Source organism: Schistocerca serialis, chromosome 9 (genome assembly GCF_023864345.2).
Source record: "Schistocerca serialis cubense isolate TAMUIC-IGC-003099 chromosome 9, iqSchSeri2.2, whole genome shotgun sequence".
In the NCBI taxonomy this organism is placed as follows: Eukaryota; Metazoa; Arthropoda; class Insecta; order Orthoptera; family Acrididae; genus Schistocerca; species Schistocerca serialis.
The window spans coordinates 19,050,480-19,072,007 of NC_064646.1; the positions used below are offsets into that span (position 1 = coordinate 19,050,480).

At 43.0% G+C, this 21,528-nt stretch overlaps 1 protein-coding gene across 1 annotated transcript in view; it reads left to right on the plus strand.

The window, feature by feature from the left end:
• LOC126418764 (uncharacterized) overlaps positions 1 to 21,078 on the plus strand; it is a 45,801-nt gene extending 24,723 nt beyond the window's left edge. Inside the window, exons 2-3 of the mRNA XM_050085690.1 lie at positions 10,796 to 10,963; positions 20,902 to 21,078. Coding sequence (XP_049941647.1) covers positions 10,796 to 10,963; positions 20,902 to 21,078 — 345 coding nt within the window. The remainder of the gene's footprint in view (positions 1 to 10,795; positions 10,964 to 20,901) is intronic.
• Positions 21,079 to 21,528: the final 450 nt, after the last annotated feature.

Genomic DNA, 21,528 nt, shown 5'->3' on the forward strand with positions numbered 1-21,528 from the left:
CCTCCTCCTGTTGGTCGGCGGCCGCAGCTGCGAAGACATTGAACCTAAAATAGAGAGTGCCCTGGACAAGCTACAACTGTGGTGCCAAAACACCAAAATGACGGTTTCACCAAGTAAGTCCACCTACTTACTACTGAAGGGACAATTAATCCGTAACCCGACTGTACGAATCGAGCGCTCGCCGGTTCTTCGGAGACGTGACGCACGATACTTGGGCATCATCATTGATGAGAAGTGGAATTTTGGGAAACACATCGAAACCGTAACCCAGAAAGCCCTCCAAACACTGAAAAACCTCATATCCATAGGACATAAAAGATTTCATCTTCCACCTCATCTCATAAGACTCTATCATAATAGTATATTAACATCGATAGTGGGTTACGGCTCGGGAGTCTGGGCACACAGGCTCACGAGGGTGGTGCTCGCCATGACAGTGAGAAGGGTTCAAAGGAACATGATACTTAGATCGGTAGGGGCTTACAGAACATCACCAGGGGGAGCACTACTAGTCATAATGGGGCTTTGCCCCCTGGACATTAAAATCAGGGAGCAGGCTGCATGGTTCTGGATTAAGAAGGGAAATGTAACAAAAATAGAGGAGATCTTAGGCATTGGGGTAGGGGACAAGGGTGAGATTCGGCAAAGGGGGGTACAACTATGGCAAGAACTGTGGGACACGGATGAAACAGGGCGCAGGACATACGAGTTGATTCCAAGCATTAGAGAACGGCTAAAAATGAAATACTTTGAACCCACAAGAGGACTAATCCATTTTCTCACTGGACATGGGCCTTACCCGGCATACTTATGTCGGTTCGTGAAAAGGGCCACACCCGCGTGTGAATGTGGTGAACCGGAGCGCACTCCCGATCATGTGATTTACGAGTGCCCCCTCTTCAATGATGTTGCTTCCACACTACGTGACCAACTACCCGACCATGACACATACCACCTGATAAGACAAGAAGACACCTTCCAAACACTGAATAGACTTGCCAACGAGGTATCACAAAAAGTTCTAAGAGAATACATGAGGGAACAAAACTAAATAGCACAGATTACGACAAATACGCACCCTACTCCCATACCTCCTGTGCGTGGATAGGCCGACCCTATAGTCTGGAATCCGCCACGTACGGGATTAGGGGGAGGGGGGAATAAAAACAACCAGGATTTGACAATGCACTGGAGTTGACTTAGGATAGAATTAGTTCGTAGAAATTAGACTAGAAATCTAGATTTAGGAACCTGCAGCGATTAACATCCTGGCCTGCCCAGTGTCAGCGGGCACGCTCATCGGGATTAGCTCGATGGGCAAGGCAATAAAGTAGGTTTGTACATTGCTGACACATCTGTGATGCTGCAGGAAGTAGTATGTAGGTTTAGTCAAAAAATCTTAGAAGTTAAAAACAAATAGGTGTATATAGCTGCCATTGTAATTAGATTATAGCTGTAGCTCACGACTTAATATATTGTAATTAGCTGCTAATTGTAACAACAGTAGCAAGTAAGACCCACTAATCAAATAAGGTAGTGGGTTATGATGTATAAATATTATTATTGATGGTAAATAAAGATTTTTTTTTTTAAAAGACTCAAGTGGCAGACTCTGCAAGAGAGGCGCTCTGCATCGCGGTGTAGGTTGCTGTCCAGATTTCGAGAGGGTGCGTTTCTGGATGAGGTATCGAATATATTGCTTCCCCCTACTTATACCTCCCGAGGAGATCACGAATGTAAAATTAGAGAGATTCGAGCGCGCACGGAGGCTTTCCGGCAGTCGTTCTTCCCGCGGACCATACGCGACTGGAACAGGAAGGAGAGGTAATGACAGTGGCGCGTAAAGTGCCCTCTGCCACACACCGTTGGGTGGCTTGCGGAGTATAAATGTAGATGTAGATGTAGATACAGCATTACATGGAGTAATGCTAGTTTATGGCGCACGCGAATTTTATTGTGTTTGACTGTGGCCATGCGACAAGTCTGAAAAGCTGCCATCGAAAGGAGGGCAGGAAATGCAAACAGGACGTACAGGGCACTCCCCGCTAGGCCCCTGTGATGGGGAGGAAGCCGACCTCACCAAGGGGATTCCATTGCCCTGTATACCTCCCAAACGTCCATGCTCAGCATCGACGTCGCCCACCCAGGAGACGGATGTCTCACTGGTCCGGTTCAGTGGAACGCTTTCAGAGGTGCGCCAACAGATAGCATGAGACACAGAAAAGGGGACAGCCGCATCAGATGCAGAAGGGAAGGATCAGTGTCCACAGGTGGATGCTGACGAGATGTGAAGACAGGGAGAGACGTCGCTCCATCTACTTCCAGGGCGTCGGAGGATAGTGCATTATCAATAGGAGAGTCGTTGGCATGTGGACACACATCACAAAGAGTACAGCGCTGTCTCTTCAGTTTTCTCGGCGATCAGTGCTTCCTAACATGTTGTTCCATGACGGAATGCGAACGGATGTCGTCCAGCATGTGGCCAGACGGCAGAACGCCGGTACAGCTCCATGATCAACTGATCAACAATTATGGGGTCGGGACAAACGTCTCGTTGCTGCTGATGGCCTCCGGCAGGAGTGTAGGGGAGACAGGTAAAACGTCCATCGCTTCGTCAAGAGGAGTCGCCGCCGGTGCTGAATGATTCAGAGTAGGCACAACAGGAGGTAGTCCTGCAGGGTGACACAGTGGGCGCCCCAGGTAGAGAGACGTCCCCGATCGGCGTCTGAACCGACCTACATAGGGGACATTCACCACAGAAGTGGCCTTCCTGGCCATAACCTGAACAAGTGTGCGGCTGGCCATCGTACATGACTACAGCCCTTCAGCCGGCAGTAACAAAGTAAGAAGGCATTTCTTTCCTCATCTCAATTTCTATCTGACGGTCACCACTGAGGACACGGTAGGTTTCGAATGTCTTCCACGTTTCAGTGACGTGATTGAAGATGTTGTTGCAAGGTTGAAAGGCGGCCATCACAACATCCGACGGCATCTCAAACGGGAGTACGAACATACTCAACGCTCAGAGGCCAAAACCACCGTCATCAACCATGACAACCCCCCCCCCCCCACCGCCACCACCATCACCACCACCACCACACTTCTTTTTTGTTTTAAGTCACCAGTCTTCTGACTGTTTTGAAGCTGCCCGCCAGAAATCTCTCTCCTGTGCCAACGTCTGCATCTCAGAGTAGCTGTTGCAACCTACGTCCTCATTACTGGATGTATGCCAGTCCCTGTCTTCCTCTACAGCTTTTGCCCTCTACAGCTCCCGCTAGTACCATGGAAGTTATTCCCTCATGTCTTACCAGATTTCCTATCATCCTGTCCTTCTCCTCGTCAGTGTTTTCCACACATTCCTTTCCTCGCCAATTCTGCGCAGAACCTCCTCTTTCCTTACCTTATCAGTCCACATAATCTTCAACATTCTTCTGTAGCTCCACGTCTGAAACGCTTCGATTCTCTTCTGTACTGATTTTCCAACAGTCCGTGTTTCACATCCATACAGTTCTGCGCTCCAAACGTACATTCACAGAAATTTCTTCCTCAAATTAAGGCCTATGTTCGATGCTAGTAGACTTATTTTGGCCAGGAACTCCCTTTTTGCCAGTGCTAGTCTGCTTTTGGTGTTCTCCTTGCTCCGTGCGTCATTGGTTATTTCGCTGCCTAGATAGCACAATTCCTTAACTTCATCTGCTTCGTGACCTTCAGTCCTGTTGTTAACATTCTCGCTGTTCTCATTTCTGCTAATTCTCATTACTTTTGTCTTTCTTCGATTTACTCTCAATCCATATTCTGTACTCATTAGACTGTCCATTCAGCAGATAATGTAATTCTTCTACACTTTCACTCAGGATAGCAATGTCATCAGCGAATCGTAACACTGATGTCCTTTCACCTTGAATTTTGATTCCACTCCTGAACCTTTGTTTTATTTCCGTCATTGTTTCTTCGATGTATAGATTGAACAGTAGGCGCGAAAGACTACATCTCTGTCTTATACCCTTTTTAATTAGAGCACTTCGTTCTTGGTCGTCTGCTCTTATTATTCCCTCTTGTCTCATGTACATATTGTACATTACCAGCCGCTTCCTATACATTTCGCCTACTTTTCTCAAAATTTTGAATATCTTGTACAATTTTACATTGTCGAAAATTTTTTACAGGTCGACGAATCCTACAAACCTGTCTTGATTTTTCTTTAGCCTTGCTTCCATCATCAACCGCAACGTCAGAATTGCTTCTCGCGTGCCTTTACCTTTCCTAAAGCCTAACTGACCATCATCTAACAGACTAACTTTCTTTTGCATTCTTCTGTATGTTATTCTTGTCCGCAACTTGTATGCGTGATCTGTTAAGCTGATCGTGCCGTAATTTTCGCACTTGTCAGCTATTGCAGTCTTCGGGATCGTGTAGATGATATTTTTCCGAAAGACGGATGTTGTGTCGCCAGACTCATACATTATACACACCTACGTGAATAAACGTTTTGTTGCCACTTTCCCCAATGTTTTCAGGAATTGTAATGGAATGTTATCTTTCCCTTCTCTCTTATTTGATCATTAGTCTTCCAAAGCTCTCATAAATTCTGATTCTAATACTAAATTTTTATATATGTTCTAAGTCGACTCCTGTTTCTTCCTCTACCACATTATGTAAATCTTCCCACTCATAGAGTAGTTCAGTGTTCACTTTCGACTTATCCGTTCTTCCCTCCGTATTTATGATTGGTATTCCCGCTGCTCTCTTAATGTTGCCACTCTTGCTTTTAATTTCACAGTAGGTTGCTTTGACTTTCCTGTATCCTGAGTCAGTCCTTTCGAGCATCATTTCTTTTTCGATTTCTTTACATTTTTGAAGGATCAATTTCTTCTTAGCTTCCCTTCAGCTCCTGTTTATTCCATTCCTCACTGACATGTATTTCTGTATTCTTGAAATTCTCTGTACGTTTTTGTGTTTCCGACTTTCATCGATAAACTGAAGTATTTCTTCTGTTACCCATGGTTTCTTCGCACTTACCTTCTTTGGTGTTATGCTTTCCTTTCCAACTTCTGTGATAGCCCTTTTTAGAGATGTGCATTCCTCTTGAGCTTATTGCCTAGTGAGCTATTTCCCAAAGCCGTTTCTATAGCCTTAGAGAACTTCAAGCGTATCTCGTCATTCCTGAATACTTCGGTATCCCCCTTCTTTGCGTGTTGATTCTTCCTGACTAATCACCGAGACATCAGCCTACTCTTCATCGCTACTACATTGTGTTCTGAATCTATATTTGCTCCTGGCCACGCCTTTCAGTCCAATATGTGCTTTGGGAATCTCTACCCAGAACAACCACCACTGGCCGTAATAACGACCTTGATACGGCTGGGCATTGAGTCAAACAGAGCTGCGATGGCGTGTCCACGTACAGCTGCCCATGCAGCTCCAACACGATACCACAGTTCATCAAGAGTAGTGACTGCCGTATTGCGATGAGCCAGTTACTCGGCAACCACTGACCAGACGTTTTCAATTGGTGAGAGATCTGGAGAATGTGCTAGCCAGGGCAGTAGTCGAACATTTTCCATATCCAGAAAGGCCCGTACAGGACCTGCAACATGCGGTCGTGCATTATCCTGCTGAAATGCAGGGTTTCGCAGGGATCGAATGAAGGGTAGAGCCACGGGTCGTAACACATCTGAAATGTAACGTCCACTGTTCAAAGTGCCGTCACTGCGAACAAGAGGTGACCGAGACGTGTAACCAATGGCACCCCATACCATCTCGCCGGGTGATACGCCAGTATGGCGATGATGCTTCCAACGTGCGTTCACCGCGATGTCGCCAAACACGGATGCGACCATCATGATGCTGTACACGTAACCTGGCTACATCCGAAAAAATTACGTTTTGCCATTGGTACATCCAGGTTCCTCGTTGAGTACACCATCGCAGGCGCTCCTTCCTGTGATGCAGCGTCAAGGGTAACCGCAGCCACGGTCTCCGAGCTGATAGTCAATGCTGCTGCAAACGTCGCTGAACTGTTCGTGCAGATGGTTGTTGTCTTGCAAACGTCCCCATCTGTTGGGTCAGGGATCGAGACGTGGCTGCACGATCCGTTACAGCCATGCGGGTAAGATGCCTGTCATCTCAACTGCTAGTGATACGAGGCCGTTGGGATCCAGCACGGCGTTCCGTATTACCCTCCTGAACCCACCGATTCCATATTCTGCTAACAGTGGTTGGATCTCGACCAACGCGAGCAGCAATGTCGCGATACGATAAACCGCAATCGCGATAGGTTACAATCCGACCTTTAGCAAAGTCGGAAACGTGATGGTACGCATTCCTCCTCCTTACACGAGGCATCACAACAACGTTTCACTGGGCAACGCTGATCAACTGCTGTTTGTGTACGAGAAATCGGTTGGAAACTTTCCTGATGTCAGCACGTTGTAGGTGTCACCACCAGCGCCAACCTTGTGTGAATGCTCTGAAAAGCTAATCGTTTGCATATCACAGCATCTTCTTCCTGTCGGTTAAATTTCACGTCTGTAGCACGTCATCTTCGTGCTGTAGCTATTTTAATGGCCAGTAGTGTAGTTTGATTGCGGAAGATCGTAGCTCGGTCCCTCATTTCAAAACATCTTGCGAACTTCGAAATGGCAGATACTGAGATAGCCGTTCTCCGAATAGAAAAGCAACTACAATCGCTTAGTAGCGGAAAGGCATCAGGACCAGATGAGATACTTATAAGAATCCACAAAGAGTATGCAAAAGAACTTGCACCCCTTTTGACAGCAGTTTATGCAGATCGCTGCAGCAACGAAAGGTACCTAGCGGCTGGAAAAAAAAGGCTGGACATTTCCATTTCCAAGAAGACCGTAGGACAGATGCTGATTTTCATAGGCCTATGACATTGATGTCAGTCAGTTGTAGAATTACGGAACACATTTTATGCTCAAGAACTATGGCATTTTTGGAGAGCTAAATCACTTCTCTACAAATCAACTCCGATTTCGCAAACAGAGATCTTGCGCATCTCAACTAGCTCTGTTTCTTCATGAGATCCATAGAGCCGTAGACTACGGCGCTCAGGATAATGCCGTGTTTCTTGACTTTAGGAATGGAATTTGACACTGCCTCAAATTGCGGTTAATACCAAAATAGGGGCTTAACGAATATGGGACCAGATCTGAGACTGGATTCATGACTTCCTTGCAGACAGAACACGTCGCCTTTAGCGGAAGAAAACTGACAGATGTGAAAGTAATTTCTGGAGCACCCCACAGAAGTGTGATACACTGTTACTGTTTATATTGTACATAAATGATCTACTAAAAAGCGTGGGGAGCTTTCTAAGAGTGTTTTCGAACGATGGATGTCTATAAGAAAGTAGTCAGAAGACTTACAGATTTGGAGAATGATCTGCAAAGGATTGATTACTGGTGCAGGCTCTGGTAGTTGACCCTGAACGTGAATAAATGAAACGCATTGCGCACACGTAGGAAAATAAATCCACTACTGTGCAAATGGCTCTGAGCACTATGGGACTTAACTTCTGAGGACATCAGTCCCCTAGAACTTAGAACTACTTAAACATAGCTGACCTAAGGACATCACACACATCGATGCCCGAGGCAGGATTCGAACCTGCGACCGTAGCGGTCGCGCGGTTCCAGACTGTAGCGCCTAGAACCGCTCGGCCACTCCGGCAGGCACTATTGTTCAAGTGCACTATTGATGACAAACTGCTGTAAAGCAATATCCACGTTAAAATATCCAGGAGTAACTATCCAGAGCGACCTCAGGTAGAGTGACAGCATATCAGTTATTGGCATCAGAAGTACCCTTTGCCATTCACCGTTTGGTGGCTTGCGGAGTGTTACGTAGATGTAACAGAGAAACTCACGGCGAAGCTACCTTGCGAGAGTGACATAAACCGAAAAAGACAGAAAATGAAATACGATGCTGGGTTCAAATTAAAATTAAACTAACGACGCTCTTATGATTTTAAACGACTCTCAAAAACTGTAAATTTTGCTGATGGCAGAAACATTAATTAAGAGCTCAAGATCAAACCGTACCTGACATGATTTAGATGCCAACTAAATAGGGATTGCGTTCACTGGAAACTTTTAAGATCTTTATATACAAAAAACATTTATATTCTTCGGTTACAAGCAAATAAAAATATTGTGCTGGCACCCGCTTACAAATATAACTTAATGACAACTTAATGGTCGTACTTTGAAACAAATGTTGCAGGCAGTACCCTATTTGTCCAGTTTGATAATAAGCCTTTGTGCACTCACAAATAATTTTTCATTGAGTTTAATTGCACACGAAGTCGCTAACTTATTTTATGAACTGTCACTCACTGTTATCCAACAGTTGGTAATGTAACTGAAAAAAATCCATGAGAAATGAACAGTGAGAATATTGTGAGAATTAGTTACTAAATTTTCCAAAGGGTCCACAGATTACCTGAAGAAGTAGATGCCAGAACTGGAATCCCTACAGCGACGTAATTCTCCATACGTATTGTAAATATACTATTGTTCTTACAGTATTTAGATATCTGCATTTTTGAGAGATAAACCTAAAGATAATCAAAAATAATTAAACCTTAAACCCAAATAAGAAATAACCTTTATAACACGGAAAATTCCATAACTACCTAACTTCAATAAAACACCAGCAAGAAGTATTCTACCTGCACACATAAACATAAACAAAGCGTGAGCCAATAAATGAAAGAATGCAAGCTTTCGATAACCTGTAGCAAAAATTCTTATTAATAAACCAAGTTGTCTTAAAGTAGAAAGAGCAATAATCTTCCTTAAATCAAATTCAAAATTATCACCCAATCCAGCCATAAATATAGTTATACAATCAATTAAAAGTAAAAATCAACCACAATTATTAGTATTTACATGTTATTATTAAGCAAGCAGAAATAAACATCCAGCAGAGTAGAAGCTTTCCTGCTAATTTCATTACTTATGTTTATAGTCTTTAATTTTTCTAAGGATGAGCATAGCATTTTTGTCACCGTTTATGTGACCTGAAGAAGTATCTTCTAACAGGTACTTCTCGCACTTAATGCATTACTCAATTTATTATTCATATCTGCCATATTTCTTTCATAAAACGGTCTTTGGAAAGTATAAGACATCTAATGGAGCATACATCATAATTTATTTCTATCAGTGAATCGTTTACTTTTTTTTACAATTTAAAACGTCAATTTAAACCTATTGGATGTTTTTTTTATTTACTTATTTATATAGTGCACAACACATACAGGACTTCAAAGTACTGCATACTATAAAAATACACTGAGGTGACAAAAGTCATGGGATAGCAATATCCACATATACAGATAAAGTACACGAGATATAAGACGACAGTGCATTGACGGAGCTATCATTTGAAGTCAGGCGATTCACGTGAAAAGCCTCCCGACGTGATGACGGCTGAACGACGGCATTTAACAGACTTTGAACGTAGAATGGTAATGGGAGATAGACGCGTGGGACATTCCGTTTCGGATATCGTTAGGGAATTCAGTACTCCGCGATCCACAGTGTCAAGAGTATGCCGAGAATACCACATTTAAGAAATAACCTCTCACCATGGAAAACGCTGTGGCCGACGGTCTTAACGACAGAGAGCAGCGGCGTGTGCACAAAATTATCAGTGCTAATAGACAAGCAACACTGCGTGAAATAACGGCAGAAATCGATGTGGGACATACGACGAACGCATCCGTTAGTACAGTGTACCAAAATTTGGCGTTAATGGACCAGCACAACATCGCCCATATGGAATCTCCTGTGCTCGTAATCATATCGACTGGACCCTAGACAACTGAAAGAAAAAAACCCGCTGCCTGGTCATACGAGTCACGATTTCAGTTGGTAAGAGCCGATTGTAGGTTTCGAGAGTGGCGCAGACCCCACGTAGCCATGGACCCAAGTTCTCAACAAGGCACTGTGAAACCTGGTAGTGGCTCCATAATGGTGTGGGCCGTGTTTGGTGGGAATGGACTGAGTCCTGTGGTCCAACTGGAACGGTCATTGACTAGAAACGGTTATGTTCGCCTGCTTGACACCATCTGCAGCAGTCCACAGACTTCATGTTCCCAAACAATGATGGAATGGGTCCTCTGGATGTTCGGTTACTTGGAGACCATTTACAGCCGTTCATGGACTTCATGTACCCAAAAAAACAATGGAATTCTTGTGCATGACAATGCACCACGTCACTGGTCCACAAATGTTCACGATTGGTTTCAAGAATATTCTGGACAATTCGAGCGAAAGGTTTGGCCATACAGATCGCCCGACATTAATCCCATCGAACATTTATGGAAGATAATCCAGAGGTCAGTTCGTGCACAACATCCGGCACCTGCAACACTTGAACTGTTATAGAAATTATGGGTGGTTATAGAGGCAGCATGGCTCAATATGTCGGCAAGGAGCTTCCAGCGGCTTGTTGAGTCCATGCCACGTCGAGTTGCTGCACTACGTCAGACAAGAGGAGGTCGACAAGATATTGGATGACCATGACCGTGACCATGACCTTTGTCACCTCAGTGTACGTCTGTTAGCATTTCTAAATGAATTACCTATTGGTCCTTGTACCGTAACAAACTGTGTATCACTCATACCGTAAATATATGATTGAATCTACTACCTACCAATACATTTGCGTCCAACAGAAATAAATGTCTTGAAAAAATCACCCTGGACAGGGTTTTTGTATGTTGTCTATACGTAGCCCACTAATATTTTTTATGATTTCTTTTCAGGTTTTATCCATTATCATAGCCTGTCTCACAACTAACCAGCAAGTTGGCTTAGGTCCTTCTACTCTTGTGCGTACGGCAGTTGTCGACGGCACGATAGTAGCTTTTATCATTCTAGGTATCCTAATCCTTATGGGCTATTTAATCGGGTCTCCTCTACACCTCTACCTGGTGAGTTTACCGAAAAACATTTTCTCTTCGGCTAGATTCTAAATTAGATGCAGTTTTTCTTTTTTCCACTAAACGTGTGACATTTATGTATATCTGAAGAAATATCGACTCTGCATATAAGCCGCTTTGCAAAACGTTATCGTCACTCAACACTTTGACGTACAAACACTTACAAATACGTCAGTTTACGAAACTGACCGTTAATAACATTGTTTTGAACGTTTGTGCCGTGTTTTATTTGATATTACCTAAACATAAGTACATATGGTAAAGACGTAGGCTTAGAGACATATTTACACGTTTATTGTAATATGCTGATGATAATTACAATACATAATGGTAATGAAAGAATGAAATGTTATTTCCTCTACAGAAAGATCGATTTTCGATTTTTGTGTGGGTAGGAATCTTACAGTCATCCAGATGTTCACTTTCTCCTCTGATATCTGTTTTGCTGTAGACTGTTTTGACTTTTCTAAACAAATTTTACACTCTTCAGGGTGGAGGGAAAATCATCATGTCTAAAGCAGAACTCTGATTATAATGTAAAGTAATATATAACATATACATGGACACAGGCGTACCTTCAACTTAACACGCTGGCAACGTTACCAGTTATAAGTGTACATCACCAACTACATCCGTTTGGAATTTATTTCAAAAGAATGGGAATAAATGGTTATTCTACGCAACAGTAGTATATCAGCTGACGTCCTCCTCTCTTAATTAAAATAGCAGATCAAAGACGTTATTCATTCATTAGTTTCTTACAGTGTACTATTACTACGTAATTCTTCATTGAGATTGAAAGTACAATATTCATTATTAAAAAGTAGAAATAGGAATAATACGTGGTATCCATCTTCATGTTTGTTGTTGACTACTCTTTAAACCATAACAGAACTAATTGGGTCCGAAGGACACCATGCCTCTTTTATTTTGCGCGATGAAGGGAGATGGCTTTGAAAACAGTCGACTCTCAGCTTCCATCACTCTTCTAATACTGGAGGTAACGACCTGTAATATTGCTGTTTCAAGTTGAAATAACAAAAGATTTTTTGCGTTTGGGTTCTACCACACCAAAATTGTATGTAGCTATCACATTTAAGGTCAAGTCCCACTCAGTTCCTCAAATCTCTCCCTATCTTTTGTTTTCTAAGAGATTTTTTGCGTTTGGGTTCTACCACACCAAAATTGTATGTAGCTATCACATTTAAGGTCAAGTCCCACTCAGTTCCTCAAATCTCTCCCTATCTTTTGTTTTCTAAGAGTTGTCATTAGCTATTAGTCTTATTACACGACCTGATAGATATAAATAATTTTTTATATCACAATGGCTTCACGATAACTCTCTAACATATATCTTACTGATGCTGAAGTTCTTGCTCAATGGTTTTCACTTCTGCGATTTAGAAGATGAAATTGGCCCTTAGTTAAATGATATCATCTCAAGTACCTTAAACAGTTTTTCATGTTTCTGAGCAAGAGTCATACAATGATTTTTAAATGAACACACCGCCATTTCATTGTATTGTTGTGTATTTAATTACTATCCAGGTTTCGGCCTTTTATACCATTATCAAGTGGCTGAGTTTATATCATTAATACCTACTGCAGGACATAAAGCTCAAATCAAGTACATGAATCTGAATCCGACGAGTGTTCATATGGACTTTCTGAAGGCAATGAAATCAAAAATCCAGATCCTTAACCTACGTTTGGTTTTGGAATGTAACGGAGTAAGAATGTAACCATGTATTCGAAGTGGAGTAAAAATATTATTGTTCCCATTCCAGGTCTGAAAAGTATTTCTAGAAAATCTGAATCTACAGCTATCTTGGATGTCTGGTATTTGTTTTGACCCCCTGTTGAATATCATATTGTTATACACGATGGGGAAGATAAAAGCAATAAGAGACAGTTTCAGGAAACCACATCTATCTTAGACAAAAGCGATATTTCTGAAAAGATGACTTTTATGTTACTGTTGTATTAGGCAAATAAATGAAGTCGTGCCATGAATGTGTTTTCACATTGTTTGCTTCATACAGGGCTAGTAGGGACATACTTCGTCACAGTTTTTGTTAATTTGTCTTCCTTGAGATCAGTGGTACTCTGCTAAAACATTTCTAAAAGAAATCGTGTAGTTGTACTGTCGTCACGCTTAAGGTTGGGTTGACAACCTGGATCAACCGTGCAGCAGTTATTCAGTATCCTGACGAATCACACTTAACATTGCTTTGGTAAAAGCTGTCAGTATTGTGAGGTGCAGAGGGAATATATTATAGGACGTAACGTCCGTCTTTCGAAGTAGCACTGAATACACTGTATTACAATAGCGGCATACAACTAGTCCGACAACTTATAAGTGAAAAAAGTATTTTAGATTTCCAGGCTACAAACACAGACAAACAGGCGACCATTATGACTTTACATAAACGATGGTCACGAAAGGCAAAATAAATAATAAATAAAACGTGGAGAGTATTTTTCTTTGGTCTGACAAGCAGTCCACTATCAGCTTACTTGAAGGACGAACTGAGAACATTTAATTTACATCTGCAAAATCAGAAGAATTGTGTGTAAAACTGGAAGACGTCATAGAAAGGCGGCCCATATAAAATCGTACCAATTGAAGTATTAAAAGACGTCAGACACATACCGTGGTTTATTTGTGCAATTCAGAGGATGTTGCGAAAACAAAGACTACCATACCTTCTCTATAAATGAGACTACAGGAAAATCTTTAAGAAGGGTTGTATGTGACATTTCAATAATTCTCGTAGTTAAGTCACGGGGGGAGAGCCATCATGTAATAAATCAAGCCTGTACTGAATTTTTACCTCCAACATCAATATAAAATACTACCTAATTTATGGTCCTATTTGAACTTAGTTTTCTGGTACACGGATGAAACTTTGCCACATACGTATTTTTCCGTTTGTATAACGATAACTATTTATGGTACTATATTATACCACGAAAATTAGTTTTCCAATAAATGTCAGAAACACCCGATAGAATATTATCATTTATTCTTATTTTGCAAAGTTATTTTAAGCCATTTAAGACAATTGTATGTATTTATATTGTTATTCACTTATAGTCAATAGTTAAGTTATTAACTTAATATAAAGCCAATAGCTTTAGGGATATTTAGTCCAATTTTAGAATGCTGTTATTACCTGTCACTTTCATAAATCTCTAAAAGGATTTAAATTTTGGAAACACAAACTTTAAATTCAGCATTAGTTGTACATGGAATTTCATGGAACCTTTCAGAACTAACCGCGAGATATATATTACTCTTGTTTGGCACTAATTCGGTCACACTCGTTCCGCATCGGAGGACGTGAACACGCTGTGAAGGTCTTTGACTTGTGGCTAAAAAGACATTGTATATCTTCGTAACTTTTATGTGTATTCCGAATTTACATTTTCCTTGTGATTTTGGACAGTATCTGTGATCACGGACTGATTAATGTTAAATAGAAATAAAACACCGTAGTCAGAAAACAAGTTATTAAGCTTCTGACATGTCATTTCAATAATGCGAGATATGTCAAAAGTAATTACACAGCAGTATTTCTTGTCTGCAACAGAATCTTAGACTGACGAGCCAAAACATTATGGTCACAGCCAGTGTGAGACTGAATGCTTGGCGTTGTGGGCACTTGGAAGTGGCAAGGGTAGTGTACACTCGGCACAGAGGTCAGTGAGGCATCACCATGGACACGGGCTTCAGTTGTGGAAGTCCACAAACATTAGCGACTATGACAAACGGCCCACTGTTATGGCCCGGCACCTGGGTAAGAGCATTTCGGAAACGCCGCAAATCGTTAGCTGTTCGCGTTGTAATGTCGTCAATATCTAGGAAAAATGGTTGAGGGATGGTGACAAGGTAGTGGACGTCAATGTCTGGTCACGGAACGAGGATGTCGGAACTTGCCCGTACTGCAAAGGGGAATTGGCGGCGATCTGTAGCATACCTAAAAACAAACTACAATAATAGTGCGGGCACACCCTTCAGTATGGATTGTTAAATATATGGCACCACAGCAGACGATTCTCTGTGTTCACAAGATGACCCTACAGTAGCGCCAATTACGACTGGAATGGACACGAGGTCGTAGAGTTCGGTGTGTGGATCAATGGAAACGTGTCCCCTGGTCGGATGAATTACATTCTTGTTGCACTAGGTCGATGGTCGTGCTCGGATACGCTGTCTTACGGGGCAACGTGTGCTCGAAACGTGCAGCACACCATAGACACCGGCGAGTGGGAGCAATATTATGCTATGGTGGACATTCACTTGGACTCTATGCGATCTGTGGTAGTAATCGACGCCACCATGAATCCTGTGGACTACGTTAACATTACTGCAGACCACTTACATCGTTATCTGCTTCCTAACGTGGCCATTTTCTGCTGAAACTGTCCACTGACATATTTCAGAGGTTGGTTGTTGGTTTGTTTTTGGGGGAGGACACCAGACAGCGAGGTCATCGGTCTCATCGGATTAGAGAAGAAAGAGGAAGGAAGTCGGCCGTGCCCTTTCAAAGAAACCATCCCGGCATTTGCCTGGAGCTATTTAGGGAAATCACGGAAAACGTAAATCTGGATGGCCAGACCCGGGATTGAACCGTCGTCCTCCCGAATGCGAGTCCAATGTGCTAGCCACTGCGTCACCTCGCTCGGTTCAGAGGTTGGTATGCAAATTCCTTTGATCGAGTACTCCTTAAGTACACTGCTCTGTAATTACACATCTCCACTAGCTTTCCCAGAGTCTGGTGTCCGTTTCTGTTCCACCTCTTTTATGTAGTTGCTGGTGGTTCTGATGACTGAAAACCTTAGAAGATGGATGCGCGAGATTAGAGTCTCTGTTAGGAGGAATTTGCCGCTATAAAACTGTAGCACTTCGGCCAGTGGCTCGTTGGCATGTAACGAGCCTGGCATTCTCATCCCCCTGCTCGCTCCCTAGAAGGGAGGAGGAGAATGAATTCGTTCATAAAATATCGAATTCTTCGCCGAAGTACTTTTAGCCAGATAAGAAATTTCTAGGCACGTGTGCCTCTCTCAAGGCGTGTGAGTATTTGTTACGAGGCCTCGGAGTAACGTCCAGTTCAAACTTTCAGTATACATCCTCGTAATTGACTCACCCTGTCATTTTCGACAGTGCCCTCGTGCGCTGTGCCCACATGCTGAGCTTCTCATTTTTCCATTTCAGAATCACTTAATGGAGCGGGAGAAATTTTCTGGTTCTTGCTGCCTGCCTCTGAGCGGCTGCCTGAGGTATAACGTGATGAAGACGAGTAGAGGATTGTTTAAATGTTGTTATCAAGTTTTCATTCATCTGAACCCGAAATCTCCACGCTCATTGGGCAATCATTTTCCAATTCTGGCAGAAAGACAAGCAAGTTTCAGCCAGCTCTTGGAGAACTCAATGCTTGTAAGGTTGTTGTAGAGAAAACACTTAGCTTCAGACCTTCGTTCAGTGATGACTCCGCTTGAGGCCGGATGAGTGACTGAAGAGCAGGACCTTGCTACCGCCGGAAACATGTCTGTACTTAAGCTCTAACTGTAAGTACTAAAGGAGGTTTGAAATCATCTCTTCTAGTCGCTGCTGCGGCCAGCCTGTTTATGGTGAAATCTTCTCCGGTTATCAGCCGAGTGGTGGCGTCGTCTTGTCTCAACGTTTCGATGAGTTTCGTACCCTTCATCTTCTGGCGAAGTGTCGGGATCCTGCACTCACTCACTCACTCTCATCTAATACTTTCCCCTCTTTAGGGAAGTGTGTGGGGTAGTTTGTAGCCTTGCGGCTTTTATTCCACTTTGTACTTGCGTGTGTGTTTATTTCTGTGATTTTTGGGTATCTGCGTGATGTGATGATTGTTCTGTGTGTGTCTGGTACTTGCCTGGGGTTGGCGAGATGATTGAAATTATGGGGGAATGAGGAGGATGAGGACTTATATATAGGGATGTTCCCTTCGGCTTACAAGGGGAGGCCGCCAATTGTGAAATTCAGATTCGATTCATACTGCGCATAATAAAAGCTCATGGCCAGAGGTGTAAAGTGGCAATGCACCAAGATGCACTTCTCAGCCGTTGTCGAGAAAATCGACAGTTAAAAGAAACCGTTGCGGTGAAATACTTTCTACGATTATTAAGTTTTTACAGCGTCGTGGCGCAGGGGTAGGCGCTCGGGTTCGTAATCCGAAGGTCGCCGGATCGAATCTCGCGCCATGCAACTTTTTTTTATTATTTGTTTTTTGTAATTCAAGTGTAAACACACACACACACACACACACACACACACACACACACACACATACAGACACACACACACACACACACACACATAAACTATTAATGAATTGCTTATGCATGCTGGTGAAGGCGGATCGCTCTCCAATTGTACCACCTCCATTTTTCCGTTTGTTTAACAGGGTGTACCAAAGCTCTCACGTACGCACTGATTTTCGACGATGTTACAAGTTGCGCTAGGGACCGCATCTACCTTCTTTCGAAGTTAGCAGGCAACTACGCTGTTATGCTGCGGCTAGTTTCGGCCCATTCAACATCTGTCCTTCAAGTGTAACGAGCGAGTAACGGAGTTTATATTTCATACCTGCCACACCAAATTTGTGTTCGTGGGGTCCCTATTCTAATTCGAACGATTGACTTACACTATACGTATTCGTTTCGTAATATCGTTTCTACGTCTTCCGTGAACTATACGTGGTAAACATTATGAAGACAATTAATAACATTTGTGAAATACAACTTTGTTTGCGGAAAACATAATGATGTTCGAAGTCGCCAGTTCTTCCACGACAAACGACTTTCAACAACTTATTATTTGCATAATTGTTGTAACTGATTGCCGGGAATTATATATATATATATATATATATATATATATATATATATATATATATATATATATATTTGGATTAAACAAATACTAAAAAAAGGTTGCATGGCGCGAGATTCGATCCGGCGACCTTCGGATTACGAACCCGGGCTCTTACCGCTGCGCCACGACGCTGTAGAAAACTATTAATCGTGGAGAGTATTTCACCGCAACGGTTTCTTTTAACCGTCGATTTTCTCGACAACGGCTGAGAAGTGCATCTTGGTGCTTTGCCACATTACACCTCTGGCCATGAGCTTTTATTATGCGCAGTATGAATCGAATCTGAATTTCACAATTGGCGGCCTCCCCTTGTTAGTCGTCGAAGATCATCACTGGACGTTTGTGCTTGTCGCGGGACATGTCATACCGACCTTGGGAGTGGATGAGGACGTTTCCTGACCTGGAAGAGCCTTCACCGAAGGCCTTTGCCAGATCTTGGAAACTCTCTTTTAGGAGTGGAACTTCAGCTGCGGCGTGCAGATCGTCCATAGGGAATCCGAGGGGTAGACGTGAGGCCCTCCTGAGGCCGCGGTTCTGAAGCCTCTGGAGTTCATCCAGGTGCTGCTTCGCCGCGTATCCCCAGACAAAACATGTATATTCCATCACTAGTCTTGTCAGGGTCTGATATACATTCACACCCACAGAGCAGGGAAGGGAGCTGCTTGAGTTGAGGACTGGGTATAGAATGGACTTTCTGGCATAGACCTTCCTGTGGACCTCGTCTATGTGGGGTTTCCACGTAAGACGAGGGTACAAGGTTACGCCAAGGTATTTGGTGATTCTGCGCCAGGGAAGTTGGGTTCCGTTTAGGTGAAGGTTGAGGGGGGGGGGGGGGGGCGGGCGTTGAGGAGGTCCGCGCCTTCCGAGCCTCCGAGTCATCACCATAAGCTGTCTGTGTCTTTTCAGAGTTGATGGTAATGCGCCAACGACGGGCCCAGGTTTCTGTGTCATCTAAAACTCTTTGTACCCTACAGATGACCAAGTCCTTGTTCGGCTTTCGTGTGTAGAAGGCTAGAAGGCTGGTCGGGATGCTGTGTTCTGCATATCTATATAGGTGCTTGGCCGTCGTCCGCTACTGTAAACCGGCCAATCACGTTCCTCTGGAAGGGGGTATCGCGTCGATGGGGGTTATTATTATTAATGGTTCTTCTTCTACATCTACATACATACTCCGCAATCCACCACACGGTGCGTGGCGGAGGGTACCTCGTACCATAACTAGCATCTTCTCTCCCTGTTCCACTCCCAAACAGAACGAGGGAAAAATAACTGCCTATATGCCTCTGTACGAGCCCTAATATCTCTTATCTTATCTTTGTGGTCTTACCGCGAAATATAAGTTGGCGGCAATAAAATTGTACTGCAGTCAGACTCAAACGCAGGTTCTCTAAATTTCCTCAGTAGCGATACACGAAAAGAACGCCTCCTTTCCTCTAAAGACACCCACCCGAGTTCCTGAAGCATTTCCGTACCACTCGCGTGATGATCAAACCTACCAGTAACAAATCTAGCAGCCCGCCTCTGAATTGCTTCTATGTCCTCCCTCAATCCGACCTGATAGGGATCCCAAACTCTCGAGCAGTACTCAAGAAAGGTCGTATTAGTGTTTTATAGGCGGTATCCTTTACAGATGAACCACGTCTTCCCAAAATTCTACCAATGAACCGAAGACGACTATCCGCCTTCCCAGCAGCTGCCATTACATGCTTGTCCCACTTCATATCGCTCTGCAATGTGACGCCCAATATTTAATCGACGTGTCTGTGTCAAGCGCTACACTACTAATGAAGTATTCAAACATTACGGGATTCTTTTTCCTAACCATCCGCATTATAATTTACATTTATCTATATTTAGAGTTAGCTGCCATTCTTTACACCAATCACAAATCCTGTCCAAGTCATCTTGTATCCTCCTACAGTCACTCAACGACGACACCTCCCCGTACACCAGAGTACCATCAGCAAACTGCCGCACATTGATATCCACCCTATCCAAAAGACCATTTATGTAGATAGAAAACAACAGCGGACCTACCACACTTCCCTGGGGCACTGTAGATGATACCCTCACCTCCGATGAACACTCACCATCAAGGACAACGTACTGGGTTCTGTTACTTAAGAAGTCTTCGAGCCACTCACATATTTGGGAAACAACCCCATATGCTCTTACCTTAGTTAGGAGTCTGCAGTGGGGTACCGAGTCAAACGCTTTCCGGAAGTCGAAGAATATGGCATCCGTCTGATACCCTTCATCCATGGTGCGCAAGATATCATGTGAAAAAAGGGCGAGTTGCGTTTCGCAGGAGCGAAGCTTTCTAAAGCCATGCTGATGCATGGACAGCATGTTCTCTGTCTCAAGGAAATTCATTATATTCGAACTTAAAATATGTTCGAGAATCCCACAACAAACCGATGTTAAGGATATTGGTCTTTAATTTTGAGGATCCGATGACAGTGGGTAATTCTCACGTTTAAGATCAACAAACGACCATTTGAGGTGGTTTCTCAATCTGTTAGGCACGACAATTTGGTATTGTGCATCCCAGGGATGTGCTCCGACCACACCCAACATTCCGCAGCTTGATATCTTCGTCAACGCCGACGGCATCTTCCAGCGTGATAACTAACACTGTCACGGTGCCAGAGTCCTGCTACAGTAGTATGAGGAACGTGATAGTAACTCCTGCCGTAGTCTTGGCAGCCAAATTCACCTGTTCCGAGCACGATGGAACACATTTGATACGTTGTTGGGACCAACTCTGCGCCTGCAAACCACTGGCCCGTTATTTTCGTTGTTGTGTGAAATATGTGTAGACATCTGGTGCTACACGGTTCCGGGAATCTACCAGGCATCCATGCCACGCTAAATTAAACACTGATTACATTTCAAAGGTGGATCAACACGCTTCTAAACTGATGGTCGTAATGTTTTGGCTCATCGGTGAATATTATTAATAATTACTAGTTTCGTCTTAAAATATTGTAGCAGAATAATAGACAAAATTCTTATTTTTCAGATACTACTTTCTTCAGCAGCGGGAGCTATATTGTTCTTGGTATCTGGAGGACTTATGTTGGATTCATACGTCCGAGACCCTTATAAATATGGTGAAGTATGCGGTGCAGGAATACTAGCCCTTATTAATGGACTCGTTTACGCTGGTGATGTATTTCTGACATGGAAGTACAGCTAGATACTACACACCCCGTGTTAATACGTGGCAATAAGTCTTAACAGTGTGTATATTAGAATTATCTGCTGTTCTGGTGAGGAGCACTCAGAGCTGTTTGAAACATCATCAAATTAACTTGACCGAAAGCACCCTCAGCTTAATTTCCTAACCGTCTCTTCACCTAAGGCAGATATTTGTTTTCAAACAGTTACATTTATGTATATAATGTGTTGAATAAGTTATTAAACAGTAGTATTAAGATGTGTCGTTAAGTGTTTATATCAAAAAGATTTCATTCAGGTTTCTTCTCTTGCTCTCATATTGATTAAATTATTAGTCAAGCAGTCTTGATTGAGAAGAACTGATCTCGAAGTACCTTTACATATCGAAACATTTTCTTACAGAGATAGTCATAAGGTGTCCAACTAACATTTTCAGTGAGATTACATGAGCAGTCGTGGCCAGTTTGTG